This window comes from Panulirus ornatus, chromosome 30, assembly GCF_036320965.1.
Source record: "Panulirus ornatus isolate Po-2019 chromosome 30, ASM3632096v1, whole genome shotgun sequence".
Classification (NCBI taxonomy): domain Eukaryota; kingdom Metazoa; phylum Arthropoda; class Malacostraca; order Decapoda; family Palinuridae; genus Panulirus; species Panulirus ornatus.
In genome coordinates this window covers 25729612-25756835 of record NC_092253.1, presented here as the reverse complement: position 1 = coordinate 25756835, position 27224 = coordinate 25729612, and the positions used below count along the sequence as shown (strand labels likewise).

Here is a 27224-nt window from a genome sequence, read left to right as displayed (position 1 = left end):
AGGGAAAATGATTTGGTAAACAGAGAAGAGGTAGTAAAAGCTTTGCGGAAGATGAAAGCCGGCAAGGCAGCAGGTTTGGATGGTATTGCAGTGGAATTTATTAAAAAGGGGGTGACTGTAATGTTGACTGGTTGGTAAGGTTATTTAATGTATGTATGACTCATGGTGAGGTGCCTGAGGATTGGCGAATGCGTGCATAGTGCCATTGTACAAAGGCAAAGGGGATAAGATTGAGTGCTCAAGTTACAGAGGTATAAGTTTGTTGAGTATTCCTGGTAAATTATATGGGAGGGTATTGATTGAGAGGGTGAAGGCATGTGCAGAGCATCAGATTGGGGAAGAGCAGTGTGGTTTCAGAAGTGGTAGAGGATGTGTGGATCAGGTGTTTGCTCTGAAGAATGTATGTGAGAAATACTTAGAAAAGCAAATGGATTTGTATGTAGCATTTATGGATCTGGAAAAGGCATATGATAGAGTTGATAGAGATGCTCTGTGGAAGGTATTAAGAATATATGGTGTGGGAGGCAAGTTGTTAGAAGCAGTGAAAAGTTTTTATCGAGGATGTAAGGCATGTGTACGTGTAGGAAGAGAGGAAAGTGATTGGTTCTCAGTGAATGTAGGCTTGTGGCAGGGTGTGTGATATCTCCATGGTTGTTTAATTTGTTTATGGATGGGGTTGTAAGGGAGGTAAATGCAAGAGTCTGGAAAGAGGGGCAAGGATGCAGTCTGTTGTGGATGAGAGAGCTTGGGAAGTGAGTCAGTAGTTGTTTCGCTGATGATACAGCGCTGGTGGCTGATTCATGTGAGAAAGTGCAGAAGCTGGTGACTGAGTTTGGTAAAGTGTGTGAATAAGAAAGTTGAGAGTAAATGTGAATAAGAGCAAGGTTATTAGGTACAGTAGGGTTGAGGGTCAAGTCAATTGGGAGGTAAGTTTGAATGGAGAAAAACTGGAGGAAGTAAAGTGTTTTAGATATCTGGGAGTAGATCTGGCAGCGGATGGAACCATGGAAGCGGAAGTGAGTCATAGGGTGGGGGAGGGGGCGAAAATTCTGGGAGCCTTGAAGAATGTTTGGAAGTCAAGTACATTATCTTGGAAAGCAAAATGGGTATGTTTGAAGGGAATAGTGGTTCCAACAATGTTGTATGGTTGCGAGGCATGGGCTATGGATAGAGTTGTGCGCAGGAGGGTGGATGTACTGGAAATGAGTTGTTTGAGGACAGTATGTGGTGTGAGGTGGTTTGATAGAGTGAGTAATGTAAGGGTAAGAGAGATGTGTCGTAATGAAAAGAGAGTGGTTGAGAGAGCAGAAGAGGGTGTTTTGAAATGGTTTGGTCACATGGAGAGAATGAGTGAGGAAAGATTGACCAAGAGGATATATGTGTCGGAGGTGGAGGGAACAAGGAGAAGTGGGACACCAAGTTGGAGGTGGAAAGATGGAGTGAAAAAGATTTTGAGTGATCGGGGCCTGAACATGCAGGAGGATGAAGGGTGTGCAAGGAATAGAGTGAAGTGGAACGATGTGGTATACCGGGTCGACGTGCTGTCAGTGGATTGAACCATGGCATGTGAAGCGTCTGGGGTAAACCATGGAAAGTTCCGTGGGGCCTGGGTGTGGAAAGGGAGCTGTGGTTTTGGTGCATTATTACATGACAGCTAGAGACTGAGTGTAAACGAATAGGGCCTTTGTTGTTTTTCCTAGCGCTACCTCGCACACATGAGAGGGGGGGTGTTGTTATTCCATGTGTGGCAAGGTGGTGATGGGAATAAATAAAGGCAGACATTATGAATTATGTACATGTGTATATATGTATATATCTGTATGTGTATATATATATGTATACATTGAGATGTATAGGTATGTATATTTGCGTGTGTGGACGTGTATGTATATACATGTGTATGGGGGTGGGTTGGGCCATTCTTTCGTCTGTTTCCATGCGCTACCTCGCTAATTTGTTTATGGATGGGGTTGTTAGGGAGGTGAATGCAAGAGTTTTGGAAAGAGGGGCAAGTATGCAGTCTGTTGGTGATGAGAGAGCTTGGGAAGTGAGTCAGTTGTTGTTCGCTGATGATACAGCGCTGGTGGCTGATTCATGTGAGAAACTGCAGAAGCTGGTGACTGAGTTTGGGAAAGTGTGTGAAAGAAGAAAGTTAAGAGTGAATGTGAATAAGAGCAAGGTTATTAGGCACAGTAGGGTTAAGGGTCAAGTCAATTGGGAGTTAAGTTTGAATGGAGAAAAACTGGAGGAAGTAAAGTGTTTTAGATATCTGGGAGTGGATCTGGCAGCAGATGGAACTATGGAAGCGGAAGTGAATCATAGGGTGGGGAAGGGGGCGAAAATCCCGGAGCCTTGAAGAATGTGTGGAAGTCGAGAACATTATCTCTGAAAGCAGAAATGGGTATATTTGAAGGAATAGTGGTTCCAACAATGTTGTATGTTGCGAGGCGTGGGCTATGGATAGAGTTGTGCGCAGGAGGGTGAATTGGATCGATGTGGTATACCGGGGTCGACGTGCTGTCAATGGATTGAATCAGGGCATGTGAAGCGTCTGGGGTAAACCATGGAAAGTTGTGTGGGGCCTGGATGTGGAAAGGGAGCTGTGGTTTCGGGCATTATTACATGACAGCTAGAGACTGAGTGTGATCGAATGGGGCCTTTGTTGTCTTTTCTTAGCGCTACCTTGCACACATGAGGGGGGAGGGGGATGTTATTCCATGTGTGGCGAGGTGGTGATGGGAATAAATAAAGGCAGACATTATGAATTATGTACATGTGTATATATGTATATGTCTGTGTGTGTATATATATGTGTACATTGAGATGTATAGGTATGTATATTTGCGTGTGTGGAGGTGTATGTATATACATGTGTATGGGGGTGGGTTGGGCCATTTCTTTCGTCTGTTTCCTTGCACTACCTCGCAAACGCGGGAGACAGCGACAAGGAAAATATAAAAATATATATATATATATATATTTTTTTTTTTTTTTATATATACTTTGTCGCTGTCTCCCGCGTTTGCGAGGTAGCGCAAGGAAACAGACAAAAGAAATGGCAGAACCCACCCCCCATACACATGTATATACATACGTCCACACACGCAAATATACATACCTACACAGCTTTCCATGGTTTACCCCAGACGCTTCACATGCCTTGATTCAATCCACTGACAGCACGTCAACCCCGGTATACCACATCACTCCAATTCACTCTATTCCTTGCCCTCCTTTCACCCTCCTGCATGTTCAGGCCCCGATCACACAAAATCTTTTTCACTCCATCTTTCCACCTCCAATTTGGTCTCCCTCTTCTCCTTGCTCCCTCCACCTCCGACACATATATCCTCTTGGTCAATCTTTCCTCACTCATCCTCTCCATGTGCCCAAACCACTTCAAAACACCCTCTTCTGCTCTCTCAACCACGCTCTTTTTATATCCACACATCTCTCTTACCCTTACGTTACTCACTCGATCAAACCACCTCACACCACACATTGTCCTCAAACATCTCACCTCCAGCACATCCATCCTCCTGCGCACAACTCTATCCATAGCCCACACCTCGCAACCATACAACATTGTTGGAACCACTATTCCTTCAAACATACCCATTTTTGCTTTCCAAGATAATGTTCTCGACTTCCACACATTCTTCAAGGCCCCCAGAATTTTCGCCCCCTCCCCCACCCTATGATCCACTTCTGCTTCCATGGTTCCATCCGCTGCCAGATCCACTCCCAGATATCTAAAACACTTCACTTTCTCCAGTTTTTCTCCATTCAAACTCACCTCCCAATTGACTTGACCCTCAACCCTACTGTACCTAATAACCTTGCTCTTATTCACATTTACTCTTAACTTTCTTCTTCCACACACTTTACCAAACTCAGTCACCAGCTTCTGCAGTTTCTCACATGAATCAGCCACCAGCGCTATATCATCAGCGAACAACAACTGACTCACTTCCCAAGCTCTCTCATCCCCAACAGACTTCATACTTGCCCCTCTTTCCAAAACTCTTGCATTTACCTCCCTAACAACCCCATCCATAAACAAATTAAACAACCATGGAGACATCACACACCCCTGCCGCAAACCTACATTCACTGGGAACCAATCACTTTCCTCTCTTCCTACACGTACACATGCCTTACATCCTCGATAAAAACTTTTCACTGCTTCTAACAACTTTCCTCCCACACCATATATTCTTAATCTCTGTCAACTCTATCTATGTGGTTTCAGAAGTGGTAGAGGATGTGTGGATCAGGTGTTTGCTTTGAAGAATGTATGTGAGAAATACTTAGAAAAGCAAATGGATTTGTATGTAGCATTTATGGATCTGGAGAAGGCATATGATAGAGTTGATAGAGATGCTCTGTGGATATATATATTTTTTTTTTTTCTTTTTTTTTGCTTTGTCGCTGTCTCCCGCGTTTGCGAGGTAGCGCAAGGAAACAGACGAAAGAAATGGCCCCCCCCATACACATGTATATACATACGTCCACACACGCAAATATACATACCTACACAGCTTTCCATGGTTTACCCCAGACGCTTCACATGCCTTGATTCAATCCACTGACAGCATGTCAACCCCGGTATACCACATCGCTCCAATTCACTCTATTCCTTGCCCTCCTTTCACCCTCCTGCATGTTCAGGCCCTGATCACACAAAATCTTTTTCACTCCATCTTTCCACCTCCAATTTGGTCTCCCTCTTCTCCTCGTTCCCTCCACCTCCGACACATATATCCTCTTGGTCAATCTTTCCTCACTCATTCTCTCCATGTGCCCAAACCATTTCAAAACACCCTCTTCTGCTCTCTCAACCACGCTCTTTTTATTTCCACACATCTCTCTTACCCTTACGTTACTCACTCGATCAAACCACCTCACACCACACATTGTCCTCAAACATCTCATTTCCAGCACATCCATCCTCCTGCACACAACTCTATCCATAGCCCACGCCTCGCAACCATACAACATTGTTGGAACCACTATTCCTTCAAACATACCCATTTTTGCTTTCCGAGATAATGTTCTCGACTTCCACACATTCTTCAAGGCCCCCAGAATTTTCGCCCCCTCCCCCACCCTATGATCCACTTCCCCTTCCATGGTTCCATCCGCTGCCAGATCCACTCCCAGATATCTAAAACACTTCACTTCCTCCAGTTTTTCTCCATTCAAACTCACCTCCCAATTGACTTGACCCTCAACCCTACTGTACCTAATAACCTTGCTCTTATTCACATTTACTCTTAACTTTCTTCTTCCACACACTTTACCAAACTCAGTCACCAGCTTCTGCAGTTTCTCACATGAATCAGCCACCAGCGCTGTGTCATCAGCGAACAACAACTGACTCACTTCCCAAGCTCTCTCATCCCCAACAGACTTCATACTTGCCCCTCTTTCCAAAACTCTTGCATTTACCTCCCTAACAACCCCATCCATAAACAAATTAAACAACCATGGAGACATCACACACCCCTGCCGCAAACCTACATTCACTGAGAACCAATCACTTTCCTCCCTTCCTACACGTACACATGCCTTACATCCTCGATAAAAGCTTTTCACTGCTTCTAACAACTTTCCTCCCACACCATATATTCTTAATACCTTCCACAGAGCATCTCTATCAACTCTATCATATGCCTTCTCCAGATCCATAAATGCTACATACAAATCCATTTGCTTTTCTAAGTATTTCTCACATACATTCTTCAAAGCAAACACCTGATCCACACATCCTCTACCACTTCTGAAACCACACTGCTCTTCCCCAATCTGATGCTCTGTACATGCCTTCACCCTCTCAATCAATACCCTCCCATATAATTTACCAGGAATACTCAACAAACTTATACCTCTGTAATTTGAGCACTCACTCTTATCCCCTTTGCCTTTGTACAATGGCACTATGCACGCATTCCGCCAATCCTCAGGCACCTCACCATGAGTCATACATACATTAAATAACCTTACCAACCAGTCAACAATACAGTCACCCCCTTTTTTAATAAATTCCACTGCAATACCATCCAAACCTGCTGCCTTGCCGGCTTTCATCTTCCGCAAAGCTTTCACTACCTCTTCTCTGTTTACCAAATCATTTTCCCTAACCCTTTCACTTTGCACACCACCTCGACCAAAACACCTTATATCTGCCACTCTGTCATCAAACACATTCAACAAACCTTCGAAATACTCACTCCATCTCCTTCTCACATCACCACTACTTGTTATCACCTCCCCATTTGCGCCCTTCACTGAAGTTCCCATTTGCTCCCTTGTCTTACGCACTTTATTTACCTCCTTCCAGAACATCTTTTTATGCTTGTGGCATGAGAAGAGTGGGAGGTGGGCTGTTTAGAAAGGGTAGTGAGTGGTGGGATGAAGAAGTAAGAGTATTAGTGAAAGAGAAGAGAGAGGCATTTGGACGATTTTTGCAGGGAAAAAATGCAATTGAGTGGGAGAAGTATAAAAGAAAGAGACAGGAGGTCAAGAGAAAGGTGCAAGAGGTGAAAAAAAGGGCAAATGAGAGTTGGGGTGAGAGACTATCAGTAAATTTTAGGGAGAATAAAAAGATGTTCTGGAAGGAGGTAAATAGGGTGCGTAAGACAAGGGAGCAAATGGGAACTTCAGTGAAGGGCGTAAATGGGGAGGTGATAACAAGTAGTGGTGATGTGAGAAGGAGATGGAATGAGTATTTTGAAGGTTTGTTGAATGTGTCTGATGACAGAGTGGCAGATATAGGGTGTTTGGGTCGAGGTGGTGTGCAAAGTGAGAGGGTTAGGGAAAATGATTTGGTAAACAGAGAAGAGGTAGTAAAAGCTTTGCGGAAGATGAAAGCCGGCAAGGCAGCAGGTTTGGATGGTATTGCAGTGGAATTTATTAAAAAAGGGGGTGACTGTATTGTTGACTGGTTGGTAAGGTTATTTAATGTATGTATGACTCATGGTGAGGTGCCTGAGGATTGGCGGAATGCGTGCATAGTGCCATTGTACAAAGGCAAAGGGGATAAGAGTGAGTGCTCAAATTACAGAGGTATAAGTTTGTTGAGTATTCCTGGTAAATTATATGGGAGGGTATTGATTGAGAGGGTGAAGGCATGTACAGAGCATCAGATTGGGGAAGAGCAGTGCGGTTTCAGAAGTGGTAGAGGATGTGTGGATCAGGTGTTTGCTTTGAAGAATGTATGTGAGAAATACTTAGAAAAGCAAATGGATTTGTATGTAGCATTTATGGATCTGGAGAAGGCATATGATAGAGTTGATAGAGATGCTCTGTGGAAGGTATTAAGAATATATGGTGTGGGAGGCAAGTTGTTAGAAGCAGTGAAAAGTTTTTATCGAGGATGTAAGGCATGTGTACGTGTAGGAAGAGAGGAAAGTGATTGGTTCTCAGTGAATGTAGGTTTGCGGCAGGGGTGTGTGATGTCTCCATGGTTGTTTAATTTGTTTATGGATGGGGTTCTTAAGGGAGGTAAATGCAAGAGTCTTGGAAAGAGGGGCAAGTATGAAGTCTGTTGGGGATGAGAGAGCTTGGGAAGTGAGTCAGTTGTTGTTCGCTGATGATACAGCGCTGGTGGCGGATTCATGTGAGAAACTGCAGAAGCTGGTGACGGAGTTTGGTAAAGTGTGTGGAAGAAGAAAGTTAAGAGTAAATGTGAATAAGAGCAAGGTTATTAGGTACAGTAGGGGTGAGGGTCAAGTCAATTGGGAGGTGAGTTTGAATGGTGAAAAACTGGAGGAAGTGAAGTGTTTTAGATATCTGGGAGTGGATCTGTCAGCGGATGGAACCATGGAAGCGGAAGTGGATCATAGGGTGGGGGAGGGGGCGAAAATTTTGGGAGCCTTGAAAAATGTGTGGAAGTCGAGAACATTATCTCGGAAAGCAAAAATGGGTATGTTTGAGGGAATAGTAGGTTCCAACAATGCTGTATGGTTGCGAGGCGTGGGCTATGGATAGAGTTGTGCGCAGGAGGATGGATGTGCTGGAAATGAGATGTTTGAGGACAATGTGTGGTGTGAGGTGGTTTGATCGAGTAAGTAACGTAAGGGTAAGAGAGATGTGTGGAAATAAAAAGAGCGTGGTCGAGAGAGCAGAAGAGGGTGTTTTGAAATGGTTTGGGCACATGGAGAGAATGAGTGAGGAGAGATTGACCAAGAGGATATATGTGTCGGAGGTGGAGGGAACGAGGAGAAGAGGGAGACCAAATTGGAGGTGGAAAGATGGAGTGAAAAAGATTTTGTGTGATCGGGGCCTGAACATGCAGGAGGGTGAAAGGAGGGCAAGAATAGAGTGAATTGGAGTCATGTGGTATACAGGGGTTGACGTGCTGTCAGTGGATTGAAGCAAGGCATGTGAAGCGTCTGGGGTAAACCATGGAAAGCTGTGTAGGTATGTATATTTGCGTGTCTGGACGTGTGTATGTACATGTGTATGGGGGGGGGGTTGGGCCATTTCTTTCGTCTGTTTCCTTGCGCTACCTCGCAAACGCGGGAGACAGCGACAAAGTATAAAAAAAAAAAAAAAAAAAAAAAAAAAAAAAATATATATATATATATATATATATATATATATATATATATATATATATATATATATATATATATATATATATATATATTTTTTTTTATTATACTTTGTTGCTGTCTCCCGCGTTTGCGAGGTATCGCAAGGAAACAGACGAAAGAAATGGCCCAACCCCCCCCCCCATACACATGTATATACATACGTCCACACACGCAAATATACATACCTACACAGCTTTCCATGGTTTACCCCAGACGCTTCACATGCCTTGATTCAATCCACTGACAGCACGTCAACCCCGGTATACCACATCGCTCCAATTCACTCTATTCCTTGCCCTCCTTTCACCCTCCTGCATGTTCAGGCCCCGATCACACAAAATCTTTTTCACTCCATCTTTCCACCTCCAATTTGGTCTCCCTCTTCTCCTCGTTCCCTCCACCTCCGACACATATATCCTCTTGGTCAATCTTTCCTCACTCATTCTCTCCATGTGCCCAAACCACTTCAAAACACCCTCTTCTGCTCTCTCAACCACTCTCTTTTTATTTCCACACATCTCTCTTACCCTTACGTTACTCACTCGATCAAACCACCTCACACCACACATTGTCCTTAAACATCTCATTTCCAGCACATCCATCCTCCTGCGCACAACTCTATCCATAGCCCACGCCTCGCAACCATACAACATTGTTGGAACCACTATTCCTTCAAACATACCCATTTTTGCTTTCCGAGATAATGTTCTCGACTTCCACACATTCTTCAAGGCCCCCAGAATTTTCGCCCCCTCCCCCACCCTATGATCCACTTCCGCTTCCATGGTTCCATCCGCTGCCAGATCCACTCCCAGATATCTAAAACACTTCACTTCCTCCAGTTTTTCTCCATTCAAACTCACCTCCCAATTGACTTGACCCTCAACCCTACTGTACCTAATAACCTTGCTCTTATTCACATTTACTCTTAACTTTCTTCTTCCACACACTTTACCAAACTCAGTCACCAGCTTCTGCAGTTTCTCACATGAATCAGCCACCAGCGCTGTATCATCAGCGAACAACAACTGACTCACTTCCCAAGCTCTCTCATCCCCAACAGACTTCATACTTGCCCCTCTTTCCAAAACTCTTGCATTTACCTCCCTAAGAACCCCATCCATAAACAAATTAAACAACCATGGAGACATCACACACCCCTGCCGCAAACCTACATTCACTGAGAACCAATCACTTTCCTCTCTTCCTACACGTACACATGCCTTACATCCTCGATAAAAACTTTTCACTGCTTCTAACAACTTTCCTCCCACACCATATATTCTTAATACCTTTCACAGAGCATCTCTATCAACTCTATCATATGCCTTCTCCAGATCTATAAATGCTACATACAGATCCATTTGCTTTTCTAAGTATTTCTCACATACATTCTTCAAAGCAAACACCTGATCCACACATCCTCTACCACTTCTGAAACCACACTGCTCTTCCCCAATCTGATGCTCTGTACATGCCTTCACCCTCTCAATCAATACCCTCCCATATAATTTACCAGGAATACTCAACAAACTTATACCTCTGTAATTTGAGCACTCACTCTAATCCCCTTTGCCTTTGTACAATGGCACTATGCACGCATTCCGCCAATCCTCAGGCACCTCACCATGAGTCATACATACATTAAATAACCTTACCAACCAGTCAACAATACAGTCACCCCCTTTTTTAATAAATTCCACTGCAATACCATCCAAACCTGCTGCCTTGCCGGCTTTCATCTTCCGCAAAGCTTTCACTACCTCTTCTCTGTTTACCAAATCATTTTCCCTAACCCTCTCACTTTGCACACCACCTCGAGCAAAACACCCTATATCTGCCACTCTATCATCAAACACATTCAACAAACCTTCAAAATACTCACTCCATCTCCTTCTCACATCACCACTACTTGTTATCACCTCCCCATTTGCGCCCTTCACTGAAGTTCCCATTTGCTCCCTTGTCTTACGCACTTTATTTACCTCCTTCCAGAACATCTTTTTATTCTCCCTAAAATTTAATGATAGTCTCTCACCCCAACTCTCATTTGCCCTTTTTTTCACCTCTTGCACCTTTCTCTTGACCTCCTGTCTCTTTCTTTTATACATCTCCCACTCAATTGCATTTTTTCCCTGCAAAAATCGTCCAAATGCCTCTCTCTTCTCTTTCACTAATACTCTTACTTCTTCATCCCACCACTCACTACCCTTTCTGATCAACCCACCTCCCACTCTTCTCATGCCACAAGCATCTTTTGCGCAATCCATCACTGATTCCCTAAATACATCCCATTCCTCCCCCACTCCCCTTACTTCCATTGCTCTCACCTTTTTCCATTCTGTACTCAGTCTCTCCTGGTACTTCCTCACACAGGTCTCCTTCCCAAGCTCACTTACTCTCACCACCCTCTTCACCCCAACATTCACTCTTCTTTTCCGAAAACCCATACAAATCTTCACCTTAGCCTCCACAAGATAATGATCAGACATCCCTCCAGTTGCACCTCTCAGCACATTAACATCCAAAAGTCTCTCTTTCGCACGCCTGTCAATTAACACGTAATCCAATAACGCTCTCTGGCCATCTCTCCTACTTACATAAGTATACTTATGTATATCGCGCTTTTTAAACCAGGTATTCCCAATCATCAGTCCTTTTTCAGCACATAAATCTACATATATATATATATATATATATATATATATATATATATATATATATATATATATATATATATATATATATATGCCTGCTTGAGGTTAGAGCTTGAGTGAAAAGTAATCTTTGGCAAGACAGCATCACAGGGAGTAGAGTTATCAAAGAGTTTCCCTCTCAATAGGAGTTTACATTTCGCCGCTTTTGGAACTATCACAGCCTTGAACTGCAGGAGCCTTTGGAAAAGACTTGAGTAACCCAGGACTGTTATGCAGAAATTGGTACTTAGGTACATATTATTACTATGTATCCCTAGCATATGTCTGACTGACTGGTCGGATCTCGAAATGGATGTAATTCGGATGTATGTCAGCATGGCATGTAGAATTCATATGCCTGTACAGCATCCTACTCTGTTTCTGTCATGATTATCTTGTTTTTTATTAACCAGCTTTGTTATATGATTCTGTAGTTTCTTTTTACCTTTTATGTAAGATTATTTAGCTCATGTTTCATTTTAATTTTTTACGTTATGCTGGCTCTGTCATGATTATCCCATTGTTGTTTAACCAATTTAATGATTTAACATTTTCTAAAACAACTTTACGGTTTATTAAAAGAAAATTGGTATATTTTTTACCTTTTTGGCAGCTCCTTCGTCAGCACTTCTTTTAAATCTGTTGAACCAACCATGACTTGCTGTGAAGTTCTCGATGTAATCCTTGCCCACTCGCTCCTTCAAAGTCTCAGAAAGACTTGTAGCCTTCGCCTGAATTGTTAGTAAGCTTAATGGTACATGTTTTTGAATTTAATCTCCCATCCACAGCATCAACAACTTTTCCATTTCGTGGATGGGCCCTTGTCTTTGCTTTGTTATTATTGTAGACTTCATTCTTGCCAAACTTTTCACTGCTTCTCATATTTTTTCTTTGTTCTTTAAAATTTTGGAGACCATCGAATGGGAAACTGTAGATCATGTGCAGTTACTTTAACATTTCTTCCTCCTTCGTATTGGGTGATTACCCTCATTCTCAATTCCAAATCGAGCATCTTCCTTGGCTTCTTGCCAGATCTATCAACATGTGATGGGTTTTTCCTCTTGCTCATCATCTTCTTTGGATTTTGACACAAAAATGGTATAACCCAGCATGAAAATTCGTTAGATTCACTTAATGCGCACTTACTGATGGTAACTGAGAACGAGAACTGGGAGAGATGCTGTAATGCACACAGTGCCAGAATATCCTGACAGTCACTATCGTATGAATGCAGCCATTAGCACTGGTGGATGTACGACCAAGCTTAATTTTCATATTTACGTATATTTTTTAATTTATATTGTTTCCAGTCGTATGTACAGATGGTTGTAAGTCACATAGGTCATAAGTAGGGATAGACAGTATATGATGATTAATAAATCCTTAGGTTTGGGAAGAAATATCCTATGGTAATAGGAGAAAGAATTCTACCTCAGTATTTCCTGTGCATTGTAGAAGTGACTGAGAGGGTTCGGAGCTGGGAGTGGGAACCTTTTTATTTTATTTCAACTTCTAAGAGATGGAACTGAAGCGCAGGGGTTAATGTGCTGTCATTATACTGAACAAGAGTATGTAAAGCAGCTAGGAGAAACGTTGGAAATGTCTGCTGTGACCTGGTTGTGAATAAGGGTCTTTGGTTTGGTGCATTGCACATGACAGGTAGACAATGGATGAGGGAATCCAGCCTTTTTTTTGTCTTTTTATAGCACTACCTTGCTAACATGGGAAATGGAAACTATGAAAAAAATAGAATTTTTTGTTTCATATAACCCATTTCCCACTTAAACAAGGATGTGCTAGTAACAGACAAAGAAAAGTCCTCATTTGCTCACATCCATTCTCTTGCTGTTGACTAATGCACCAAAACCACAACTTCCTATCCACAACCAGGCCCCACAGATGTATCCATAGTTTTCCCAGCTGCTTCATATGTACTGATTCAGTCCATTGACAGCACATCAACCCCTGTATACCACATCACTCCAATTCACTCTGTCCCATACATGCCACTCATGCTGCTGCATGCTCAGGCCCCAAGTATTCAGAATCTCTTTCATGTATGTCAGCCTTTCCTTACTCATTCTCTCCATATGCCCAGACCATTTCAGTACACCCTCTTACACTCTTTCTCAGCTGTACTCTTCTTGTTACAACACTTCTCTCTTACCCTTTTATTACATAATCAATTAACCCTCCTCACACCGCATGCCCTCAAATATATAATTTCCAGCACATCCAATGTCCTCTGCTCAATCTTATCTATGACAATGCCTTGCATTCATGCAACATTGTTAGGACTACCATACCTTCAAGCATACTCATTTTCACCCTCCCAGATAATGATCTCTCCACACATTCTTGCCCCTTCACCCACCCTATGACTTACTTCCATTTCCATGGTTTTATATGCTGACATGTCCACTCTTAGGTACCAAAGACAACCTTTGAGTGCCTAGTCTAAGGCAGTTACCCTTTTATTGACAAGCCCCAAGGGGAGAATGAACATCTGGGTTGGCTGCAGGCTAGCTGTTGCACCAAGGATTAAAACCAATGCAGGCCCTTATGTGACTTTCAGCTAGCAATGATAACCACCACACCATGGAATTCCATGTTCATTTGATTGTTAAAAATTCCTAGTAGAATGCAAGCTGTTGGAATTGGCAGTGAACCTCAGCCTTTCAGTATATGTTTGAACTTAAAGAAGTCATTCTTTTGTCAGAACTGATTTTACTGTATCTCCACAGATGTTGCTGATGTCAATGATTTAAACAACATCAAACGACACCGAAGAAGAACAACTGTATTTAATGAAGTTCAGTTGCGAACTTTGTACTTACATTTTACCTACTGCAACTTCCCTGATCCATCCATGTTTAAAATTATTGGTCATCTTACCAAACTTGAACCACAGGTAATCAAGATTTGGTTCCAGAATGAACGATCAAGACAGAGGAAGCGAGCAACACATATTGTGGATGAAGGTTTGTTGATAGTTATATGTTACATATATTTTTATAATTTCTTTCATCTGTTTCCTTGCGCTACCTCGCAAACGCGGGAGACAGCGACAAAGCAAAAAAAAAAAAAAAAAATTATATTCCAATGAGTTTTTGTTTGAATTAATGATGAATGTGAGAGAAGACAAGTAATGTAAGTTTTGGATAACTGTCAGTTGATGTTTACCTTATTTGTATGAGTTTTCTTAACCTTTTTGTTTTATGTATTTATTGGCATACTTTTTCTTTTTTTCAGTAAATTCAAAAGAAAAACCATACAAGTGCCGAGACTGTGGAATGTCTTTTGCCATGCTGACATTCTTGGTGAAGCACAGTATGCGTCACAATGGTGATACTGACCAGGATGCCTCTGTGCGAACCTGCCCCCTATGCCAGCAGAAATGGAACAAGGAAGTGTTTGCAGGGCATCTCAAAAGCCGGCACAATGTAAACTTAAGTTTAGTTGATGAGAAGTTGGGAGGAGCTTTAATGTGTTATCTCTGTGAAGAGAAGTTCAGTGATCAAGAAAGTCTGATGATTCATAAACATAAACATTTAAAGGATGACTATGGAGATCCCCCCCAATGTTCTGATTGTAAAACCACTTTTGTTAATGCTATTTGTTTAGAAGCTCACATGGAGACCCACAGACACCATGATTGGAATTATAAATGTAATCTGTGTGGGGCACTTTTTCATGATAAGATACTGCTTATGTCCCACAGGATGGGTCATGGGGTTCCCCTAGCTCCTGTTAGCACCATCGACAGGTCTAGAAGTCAGTTGCAACACACCTCTGTTAGGGCAATTCATGCTCGGGCAAGAAAAACTGTAGCATCTGCCATTACATGTCTCAACAATTCCCCACCTGAAAACAACGAAGTAACGCTTGAGTCTGAATCTACAAAATCAGATTGCAGTGTCTCATGTAGCACCCCTGTGTCAAGTCCATCTCCTTCTAAGGCTTCAGAAGCACCAATGTCAACTGCTTCTGCTGTTGTATCACCAACAGTATTAACTCATCCTTCAACAGTCATAACACCATCCTCTGTTAACAGCTTGCCATTTACACCATCTTCAGGGCCTGTTAGTTATGTTAAGTTGATACCAGTACAACTTGTCCCAGTCAATTCCATCAACAATACCCTGACAGGGCAGAAGAATACCTCCTTAACAACAGTGTCCTCTGGAGGTATCACGTCTCCAACAACGACTTTCATCTCTGTTCCTATTTCGATAAAGGGCTCTTCAGAGTCAAATGCAATCCTGAACTATGTTTTGGAGGCAACTCCACCTCCTGCTAAATTGACTGATGACAAGCAGTCACCTAAGAAACCTAAGAAAAAGACCCTGCCAAATCTAATTCCTATTAATCAGGGTGCTGTCTTACCCTTAAAAGAAAAAAATGTAGATGGAGTGGAAAAGGTACCACCACTGATAGAGATGGCAAAGAAACCTGAAGAAACTAAAAATGGTATTAAAAGTGATAACCAAAATAATATGCAAGTCAGTGAAGGTGGTACACCAAAAGGTAAGTTACTATGTATGAATTTATATTTCACTTTTTTGTAAAACTCGTATGTAATAGCTATTCTAGCCTTGGTCTTACTGGAAAAGTAAGAGAATTTTCAAAATGTCTCCTTCAAATTGCCTCTTTTATGTAGTGGACCTTATGTAAACTGTGGACTTGATATCAGGACATAAATGGTCATTCATGCAGTGGATCATATATCAAGATAAAGTCCATGCTTAAACCAGAATGCTGCCTCCTCCACCCTGCACTGGTGGTTCTTAGTTCACTGTGAATTATGTAACATTACAACTGTGATTTTAAATTTCAGTTTAGAACTGGATGATGGCACTTATACTTCAGATATTCCTGCCTTACAGATTACCACTTTTAACAAGTCCATTGCCTTATTGTGAGCTTACAGTCACTGATGAGAGAATTCTTAACCCATGGATTGCTAATATCACATATAGGTAGTACATTTTAAGAAAATTCACATGCACCCATAGGGGTGTATTATTCAGAATTTACTTAATGGTATCCCAAAGGGTATTTCCTTACATTAGTCCATGTATTTTTTCCACTCGAGTGTTCAGAAACCATCACATTGCTGAATCTTTTGGTGTAAATACTCTGCCTCACATGAGCAATATAAGAAAATCCAAGAAATACGGGGACTAATTAGTTACGATTAACTCAAACATTTTAGTGGAGAGTGATAGTGAATGAAATGGATGTAGTTTTTAGGAAGATTGAAAGAACAAAGGTAGGAGTAAGAAGAGCATGATATTGCCAGCAAATAGAGTGAAGATGATGCCAGTCCCATTGTGAGGAAGGGAGGTGTTTTGGAACATCTGCCATTACCTTGCGGGCATGGACAGATGTTGCAAATTTTATTTCTACACAATACGATTTAGATAGAGCTAATTCAGGTATAACAGGTGTTTAGAGAGATCTAATTCAGGTATAACAGGTGTTTAGATAGATCTAATTCAGGTATAACAGGTGTTTGTTCTGTTACTTAGAAATCTGAGGAGCTGGACAGTTTCTTACAGTTGTTTGACAGTGATTTGATGGACATGATAGTGATCGAAACTGACTGGTATTATGGTTTTGTGAAGGAAACACAGCCTAAATGTTTATGTTTTATGATGTAGAAAGTGAATACATACATTGTTTTATGATATGTACTGGAAAAAAGACTGATATCGATTGTGATGAATTAGATGTCTCCAGATTCATGTTTTTAGGTGAGATTACTAAGAAGAGTATAGAGTGTATAAGCACATATTTATGTTCATTTATTATACTTTGTTTACTCTCTTAACTTTCTTCTTTCACACACTTTACCAAACTCAGTCACCAGCTTCTGCAGTTTCTCACATGAATCAGCCACCAGCACTGTATCATCAGCGAACAACAACTGACTCACTTCCCAAGCTCTCTCATCCCCAACAGACTTCATACTTGCCCCACTTTCCAAAACTCTTGCATTTACCTCCCTAACAACCCCATCCATAAACAAATTAAACAACCATGGAGACATCACACACCCCTGCCGCAAACCTACATTCACTGAGAACCAATCACTTTCCTCTCTTCCTACACATACACATGCCTTACATCCTCGATAAAAACTTTTCACTGCTTCTAACAACTTGCCTCCCACACCATATATTCTTAATACCTTCCACAGAGCATCTCTATCAACTCTATCATATGCCTTCTCCAGATCCATAAATGCTCCATACAAATTCATTTGCTTTTCTAAGTATTTCTCACATACATTTTTCAAAGCAAACACCTGATCCACACATCCTCTACCACTTCTGAAACCACACTGCTCTTCCCCAATCTGATGCTCTGTACATGCCTTCACCCTCTCAATCAATACCCTCCCATATAATTTGCCAGGAATACTCAACAAACTTATACCTCTGTAATTTGAGCACTCACTCTTATCCCCTTTGCCTTTGTACAACGGCACTATGCACGCATTCCGCCAATCCTCAGGCACCTCACCATGAGTCATACATACATTAAATAACCTTACCAACCAGTCAACAATACAGTCACCCCCTTTTTTAATAAATTCCACTGCAATACCATCCAAACCTGCTGCCTTGCCGGCTTTCATCTTCCGCAAAGCTTTTACTACCTCTTCTCTGTTTACCAAATCATTTTCCCTAACCCTCGCACTTTGCACACCACCTCGACCAAAACACCCTATATCTGCCACTCTATCATCAAACACATTCAACAAACCTTCAAAATACTCACTCCATCTCCTCACATCACCACTACTTGTTATCACCTCCCCATTTGCGCCCTTCACTGAAGTTCCCATTTGCTCCCTTGTCTTACACACTTTATTTACCTCCTTCCAGAACATCTTTTTATTCTCCCTAAAATTTAATGATACTCTCTCACCCCAACTCTCATTTGCCCTTTTTTTCACCTCTTGCACCTTTCTCTTGACCTCCTGTCTCTTTCTTTTATACGTCTCCCACTCAATTTCATTTTTTCCCTGCAAAAATCGTCCAAATGCCTCTCTCTTCTCTTTCACTAATACTCTTACTTCTTCATCCCACCACTCACTACCCTTTCTAATCAACCCACCTCCCACTCTTCTCATGCCACAAGCATCTTTTGCGCAATCCATCACTGATTCCCTAAATACATCCCATTCCTCCCCCACTCCCCTTACTTCCATTGTTCTCACCTTTTTCCATTCTGTACTCAGTCTCTCCTGGTACTTCCTCACACAAGTCTCCTTCCCAAGCTCACTTACTCTCACCACCCTCTTTACCCCAACATTCACTCTTCTTTTCTGAAAACCCATACAAATCTTCACCTTAGCCTCCACAAGATAATGATCAGACATCCCTCCAGTTGCACCTCTCAGCACATTAACATCCAAAAGTCTCTCTTTCGCGCGCCTGTCAATTAACACGTAATCCAATAACGCTCCAGTAAATGTGAATAAGAGCAAGGTTATTAGGTACAGTAGGGTTGAGGGTCAAGTCAATTGGGAGGTGAGTTTGAATGGAGAAAAACTGGAGGAAGTGAAGTGTTTTAGATATCTGGGAGTGGATCTGGCAGCGGATGGAACCATGGAAGCGGAAGTGGATCATTGGGTGGGGGAGGGGGCGAAAATTCTGGGAGCCTTGAAGAATGTGTGGAAGTCGAGAACATTATCTCGGAAAGCAAAAATGGGTATGTTTGAAGGAATAGTGGTTCCAACAATGTTGTATTGTTGCGAGGCGTGGACTATGGATAGAGTTGTGCGCAGGAGGATGGATGTGCTGGAAATGAGATGTTTGAGGACAATGTGTGGTGTGAGGTGGTTTGATCGAGTAAGTAACGTAAGGATAAGAGAGATGTGTGGAAATAAAAAGAGCGTGGTTGAGAGAGCAGAAGAGGGTGTTTTGAAATGGTGTGGTCACATGGAGAGAATGAGTGAGGAAAGATTGACCAAGAGGATATATGTGTCGGAGGTGGAGGGAACGAGGAGAAGAGGGAGACCAAATTGGAGGTGGAAAGATGGAGTGAAAAAGATTTTGTATGATCGGGGCCTGAACATGCAGGAGGGTGAAAGGAGGGCAAGGAATAGAGTGAATTGGAGCGATGTGGTATACCGGGGTCGACGTGCCGTCAGTGGATTGAATCAAGGCATGTGAAGCGTCTGGGGTAAACCATGGAAAGCTGTGTAGGTATGTATATTTGCGTGTGTGTGGACGTATGTATATACATGTGTATGGGGTGGGTTGGGCCATTTCTTTCGTCTGTTTCCTTGCGCTACCTCGCAAACGCAGGGAGACAGCGACAAAGCAAAAAAAAAAAAAAAAAAAAAAATTATACTTTGTCTGTTTCCTTGCACTACCTTGCTAATGCGGGAAACTGACTGAGTATGATAAAAAAAAATGAATGCTTAACCGCCATCTCCCACGTTAGTGAGGTAGCACAAGGAAACAGACGAAGAAATGGCCCAACCCACCCACATACACATGTATGTACATAAATGCCCACACACGCACATACATATACATTTCAACGTATACATACATATACATACTCAGACATATACATATAAACACATGTACATATATATACTTGCTGCCACCATGCACGAAATAGCTCTCCCCCACCTCCAATGGGGCAATGCTAGGAACAGACAAAAAAGGCCACATTTGTTCACACTCAGTCTCTAGCTGTCTTGTGTAACGCACTGAAACCACAGCTCCCTTTCCACATACAGGCCCCACAGACCTTTCCATGGTTTATTCCAGACGCTTCACATGCCCTAGTTCAATCCATTGACAGCATGTCCACCCCAGTATGCCACATCGTTCCAATTCACTCTATTCCTTGCATGCTTTTCACCCTCCCCGATTGCTCAGAATCTTTTTCACTCGATCCTTCCACCTCCAATTTGATCTCTCACTTCTCCTCATTCCCTCCACCCTCCACCAGACACACATATTCTCTTTGTCAATCTTTCCTCACTCATTCTCTCCATTTGACCAAACCATTTCAATACACCCTCTTCTGCTCTCTCAACCACTCTTTTTATTACCACACATCTCACACCCTTCTATCTCTTACTTGATCAAGCCACCTCACACCACATATTGTCCGCCAACATCTCATTTCCAACACATCCGCCTACCTCTGCAAAACCCAATCTATACCCTATGCATCACAACCATATAACATTGTTGGAACCACTATTCCTTCAAACATACCCATTTTTGCTCTCTGAGATAACATTCTTGCCTTCCACACATTAGTCAACGCTCCCAGAACCATTGCCCACTTCCCCTCCCTGTGACTCACTTCTGCTTCCATGGTCCCATCCATTGCCAAATCTACTCCCAGATATCTAAAACACTTCACTTCCTCCAGTTTTTCTCCATTCAAACTTACCTTCCAATTAACTTGTTCCTCAACCCTACTGAACCTAATAACCTTGCTTTTATTCACATTTACTCTCAGCTTTCTCCTTTCACACACTTTACCAAACTCAGTCACCAACTTCTGCAGTTTCTCACCCGAATCAGCCACCAGCGCTGTATCATCAGCGAACAACAACTGACTCTTTTTCCAAGCCCTCTCATCCCCAACAGACTGCATACTTGCCCCTCTCTCCAGAACTCTTACATTCACCTTGCTAACAACACCATCCATAAACAAATTAAACAACCATGGAGATATTATGCACCCCTGCCGCAAACCGACGTTTACTGTGAACCAGTCACTTCCCTCTCTTCCTACTCATACACATGCTTTACATCCTCGATAAAAACATTTCACTGCTTCTAACAACTTACCTCCCACACCATATACTCAATTCTTTCCACAGAGCGTCTCTATTAACTCTGCCTTATGCCTTCTCCAGATTCATAAATGCTACATACAAATCCATCTGTTTTTCTAAGTATTTCTCACATTCTTCAAAGCAAACACCAGATCATTACATCCTCTGCCACTTCTGAAAACACACTGCTTTTCCCCAGTCTGATGCTCTGTACATGCCTTTTCCCTCTCAATCAATACCCTCCCATATGATTTCCCAGGAATACTCAAAAAACTTATACCTCTGTAGTTTGAACACTCCCCTTTATCCCCTTTGCCTTTATACAGTGGCACTATGTATGCATTCCGCCAATCCTCAGGCACTTCACCATGAGCCATACATACAGTGAATATCCTGACCACCCAGTCAATAACAGTCACCCCCTTTTTTGATAAATTCCACAGCAGTACCATCCAAACTCACCACCTTGCCAGCTTTCATCTTCCACAAAGCTTTCACTTCCTCTTCCCTGTTTACCAAACTGTTCTCCCTTACCCTCTCACTTCACACACCACCTCGACCAAAACACCCTATATCTGCCACTCTATCATCAAAACACATTCAACAGACCTTCAAAGTAATCACTCCATCTCCTTCTCACTTCCACTATTTGTTATTACCTCCCCATTTGTCCTCTTCACCGATGTTCCCATTTGTTCTCTTGTCTTACGCACTTTATTTACCTCCTTCTAACATCTTTTTATTCTCCCTAAGATTTAACGAGACTCTCTCACCCCAACTCTCATTCGCCTTCTGTTTCACCTCTTGCACCATTCTCATGACCTCCTGCCTCTTTTTTTTATACATCTCCTGGTCATTTGCACTATTTCCCTGCAAAAATCATCCAAATGCCTCTCTCTTCTCTTTCACTAACAATCTTACTGCGTCATTCCACCACTTACTACCCTTTCTGATCTGCCCACCTCCCACCTTTCTCATGCCATAGGCATCTTTTGCGCACACCTTCATTGCTTCCCTAAGTACATCCCATTCCTCCCCATTCCCCTTACGTTATTTGCTCTCACGTTTTGCCATTCTGAACTCAATCTCTCTTGGTACTTCTTCACACAAGTCTCCTCTCCAAGCTCACTTACTCTCACCACTCTCTTCACCCCAACATTCTCTCTTCTTTTCTGAAAGCCTCTACAAATCTTCACCTTCACCTCCACAAGATAATGATCAGACATCCCTCCAGTTGCCCCTCTCTGCACATTTACTTCCAAAAGTCTCTTTTTCATGCACCTATCAGTTAACACACAATCCAATAATGCTTTTTGGCCATCTCTCCTACTTACATACATATACTTATGTATATCTCTATTATTTTTAAACCACTTATTCCCAATTGCCAGTCCTTCTTCAGCACACAAATCTACAAGCTCTTCACCATTTCCATTTACAACACTGAATGCCCCCATGTACACCATTTATACCCTCAGTTGCCACATTACTCACCTTTGCATTCAAATCACCCATCACTATAACCTGGTCTCGTGCATCAAAGCTGCTAACACACTGACTCAGCTGCTCCCAAAACACTTGCCTGTCATGATCTTTCTTCTCATGCCCAGGTGCATATGCATCAATAATCACCCATCTCTCTCCATCCACTTTCAGTTTTACCCATATCAATCTAGAGTTTACATTTTTACACTATCACATACTCCTGAGTCTTCTGCTTCAGGAGTGGTAGTGCTCCTTCCTTTGTTCTTGTCCTCTCACCAACCCCTGACTTTGCTCCCAAGACATTCCCAAATCACTCTTCCCCTCTTCCCCTGTACCCTTGAGCTTCTTTTCATTCAGAGCCAAAACATCCAGGTTCCTTTCTTCAAACATACTACCTATCTCTCCTTTTTTCTCATCTTGGTTACACCTACACACATTTAGGCACCCTAATCTGAGCCTTTAAGGAGGATGAGCACTCCCTGCACGACTCCCTCTGTTTCCCCTTTTAGAAGTTAAAATATAAGGAGGGGAGGGTTTTTAGATCCCCATTTCCGTCACCTTTATTCGCCTTCTACGACTGGCGGGGAATGCTTTGGAAGTATTCTTTCTCCCGTATCTCCAGGGATATTATGCTTACATGTGAGTAAATGAGGCCTTTACTTTCTCTGTTTCTGGGACTACCTCAGTAACTCAAGAAACTATACAGGTATGAAGAGAAAGAAGACTTTTTAATAGTTTGTATTTTTCACATCTTTGCTATTGTTTCATACTCTTGTTGATTGAGGATACATATATTATTTTGGAATGTCTATATGGTGTCAAATAATTGTATAGTAACTAGTGTAAAGGAAATGATCTTGTCGCTGGCATACCTTCATTTCTAGCACAGCCTAGCCCTTGTAAATAGTGAATAAGAAAACTTTCCTTGAAGTGATGTGCAGTTTCTAGTGATGATGAGGTTACTTATTCTTGAGCTTATTATTTTTGTCACATGTATAGCATGGCAGGCACCAGGGACTACTTTGTTAGTCATCATCATTGTTCAGTGTCTGCTGTTCATCCATCTGTTTATCCATCTTTCCATCCATCATACATTTGTGTGATGTATGAGTCCTGCCCTGGGTAAGTGAAGGTAACTGGAAATATGTGTGGCCTGACCCATAAGGATCACATCAAGCTCATCAAATTATATACTTTATACAGTTGTTTCCCTGGATGTAAAGAATTTTTTGGCATAAGGCCCATAACTCAAGTTTAGATTTTGCCAGAGTTATACCTTTTATGATAAGCTAAGTCTGGAATGTAGCCAGGATTGTAACTTGAGGGTTTCATGAGACCCATTAAATCATCAAACTGTATGTTATGTACAGTGGTTTCGAACATCTAAAGAATTTATTAGCATAAGACCCATAACTCTAGTTTGGATTTTGCTTGGGGTATGCTCTGCTTGAAACAGATTAACCTGGAACAGGAGAGACTGAATACAGAATGGAAAAAGGTGAGAACAATGGAAGTAAGGGGAGTTAGGGGAGGAATGGGATGTATTTAGGGAATCAGTGATAGATTGCGCAAAAGATGCTTGTGGCATGAGAAGAGTGGGAGGTGGGTTGATTAGAAAGGGTAGTGAGTGGTGGGATGAAGAAGTAAGAGTATTAGTGAAAGAGAAGAGAGAGGCATTTGGACGATTTTTGCAGGGAAAAAATGCAATTGAGTGGGAGACGTATAAAAGAAAGAGACAGGAGGTCAAGAGAAAGGTGCAAGAGGTGAAAAAAAGGGCAAATGAGAGTTGGGGTGAGAGAGTATCATTAAATTTTAGGGAGAATAAAAAGATGTTCTGGAAGGAGGTAAATAAAGTGCGTAAGACAAGGGAGCAAATAGGGACTTCAGTGAAGGGCACAAATGGGGAGGTGATAACAAGTAGTGGTGATGTGAGAAGGAGATGGAGTGAGTATTTTGAAGGTTTGTTGAATGTGTTTGATGATAGAGTGGCAGATATAGGGTGTTTTGGTCAAGGTGGTGTGCAAAGTGAGAGGGTTAGGGAAAATGATTTGGTAAACAGAGAAGAGGTACTAAAAGCTTTGCAGAAGATGAAAGCCGGCAAGGCAGCGGGTTTGGATGGTATTGCAGTGGATTTTATTAAAAAAGGGGGTGACTGTATTGTTGACTGGTTGGTAAGGTTATTTAATGTATGTATGACTCATGGTGAGGTGCCTGAGGATTGGCGGAATGCGTGCATAGTGCCATTGTACAAAGGCAAAGGGGATAAGAGTGAGTGCTCAAATTACAGAGGTATAAGTTTGTTGCTATCCCTGGGGATAGGGGAGAAAGAATACTTCCCACGTATTCCCTGCGTGTCGTAGAAGGCAACTAAAAGGGGAGGGAGCGGGGGGCTGGAAATCCTCCCCTCTCATTTTTTTTTTTTTTCTTTTTTTTTTTTTTTTTCCCAAAAGAAGGAACAGAGAAGGGGCCAGGTGAGGATATTCCCTCAAAGGCCCAGTTCTCTGTTCTTAACGCTACCTCGCTAACGCGGGAAATGGCGAATAGTTTGAAAGAAAGATAAGTTTGTTGAGTATCCCTGGTAAATTATATGGGAGGGTATTGATTGAGAGGGTGAAGGCATGTACAGAGCATCAGATTGGGGAAGAGCAGTGTGGTTTCAGAAGTGGTAGAGGATGTGTGGATCAGGTGTTTGCTTTGAAGAATGTATGTGAGAAATACTTAGAAAAGCAAATGGATTTGTATGTAGCATTTATGGATCTGGAGAAGGCATATGATAGAGTTGATAGAGATGCTCTGTGGAAGGTATTAAGAATATATGGTGTGGGAGGCAAGTTGTTAGAAGCAGTGAAAAGTTTTTATCGAGGATGTAAGGCATGTGTACGTGTAGGAAGAGAGGAAAGTGATTGGTTCTCAGTGAATGTAGGTTTGCGGCAGGGGTGTGTGATGTCTCCATGGTTGTTTAATTTGTTTATGGATGGGGTTGTTAGGGAGGTGAATGCAAGAGTTTTGGAAAGAGGGGCAAGTATGAAGTCTGTTGGGGATGAGAGAGCTTGGGAAGTGAGTCAGTTGCTGTTCGCTGATGATACAGTGCTGGTGGCTGATTCATGTGAGAAACTGCAGAAGCTGGTGACTGAGTTTGGTAAAGTGTGTGAAAGAAGAAAGTTAAGAGTAAATGTGAATAAGAGCAAGGTTATTAGGTACAGTAGGGTTGAGGGTCAAGTCAATTGGGAGGTGAGTTTGAATGGAGAAAAACTGGAGGAAGTGAAGTGTTTTAGATATCTGGGAGTGGATCTGGCAGCGGATGGAACCATGGAAGTGGAAGTGGATCATAGGGTGGGGGAGGGGGCGAAAATTCTGGGAGCCTTGAAGAATGTGTGGAAGTCAAGAACATTATCTCGGAAAGCAAAAATGGGTATGTTTGAAGGAATAGTGGTTCCAACAATGTTGTATGGTTGCGAGGCGTGGGCTATGGATAGAGTTGTGCGCAGGAGGATGGATGTGCTGGAAATGAGATGTTTGAGGACAATGTGTGGTGTGAGGTGGTTTGATCGAGTAAGTAACGTAAGGGTAAGAGAGATGTGTGGAAATGAAAAGAGCGTGGTTGAGAGAGCAGAAGAGGGTGTTTTGAAGTGGTTTGGGCACATGGAGAGAATGAGTGAGGAAAGATTGACCAAGAGGATATATGTGTCGGAGGTGGAGGGAACGAGGAGAAGAGGGAGACCAAATTGGAGGTGGAAAGATGGAGTGAAAAAGATTTTGTGTGATCGGGGCCTGAACATGCAGGAGGGTGAAAGGAGGGCAAGGAATAGAGTGAATTGGAGCGATGTGGTATACCGGGGTTGACGTGCTGTCAGTGGATTGAATCAAGGTATGTGAAGCGTCTGGGGTAAACCATGGAAAGCTGTGTAGGTATGTATATTTGCGTGTGTGGACGTATGTATATACATGTGTATGGGGGGGGCCATTTCTTTCGTCTGTTTCCTTGCGCTACCTCGCAAACGTGGGAGACAGCGACAAAGCAAAAAAAAAAAAAAAAAAAAAAATCTAGTTGATGACTTGAAAACTCTACACTGAGACAGCTGTTTTTATATTTTCCAAATGATATCCCTGCTTTCTTGTTTAACTCTCAATAACTGGGCTGTAATACAGGTGGGACTAGCTTTCCATGGAACATCCTTTCAGTTCGTGTGGTTTGCAATCTAAATGCAGCTGGCTTAGAGTCTGAGAGCTTTGTGTATTCTCTTGCTTGCTCCTTCCTTGATTATTGACCTAGAAAAGTAAGAACTCATTTTCTGCTTATTTTGCAGAGGTGAATTCATGCAGTAAAAATCACAGCTCAACTGATGGTTTGAAAAATGTGAAGGAGAACACTGATATCCCAGATCAGATAATCACCCAAGACTCACAAGTGTCCCACCAGGTAATGTACTTAGTATGAGAGTTGTATGGCATAAGAATGGTTTTATTTTAAAGTTATGGGTGGAGATATGAAAGAATTATGGTAGTAAAGGTAGCTCTTCATTCACCACTGTGCTATGTACTTTAAAAAGTGTAACAATTACCATTGATGGATGATGGTTGATTTATCTTGTATTGAGATAGCTGTAGATAGACACACCT

General features: G+C 42.1%; 1 protein-coding gene across 1 annotated transcript in view; it reads left to right on the top strand.

Annotated features, from left to right (window-relative positions):
- Window positions 1–27224, top strand: part of LOC139758513 (uncharacterized) — a 211002-nt gene that overhangs the window by 73310 nt on the left and 110468 nt on the right. Inside the window, 3 exon segments of the mRNA XM_071680016.1 lie at window positions 14041–14277; window positions 14549–15823; window positions 26912–27024. Of these exon segments, the coding sequence (XP_071536117.1) occupies window positions 14041–14277; window positions 14549–15823; window positions 26912–27024 (1625 nt within the window).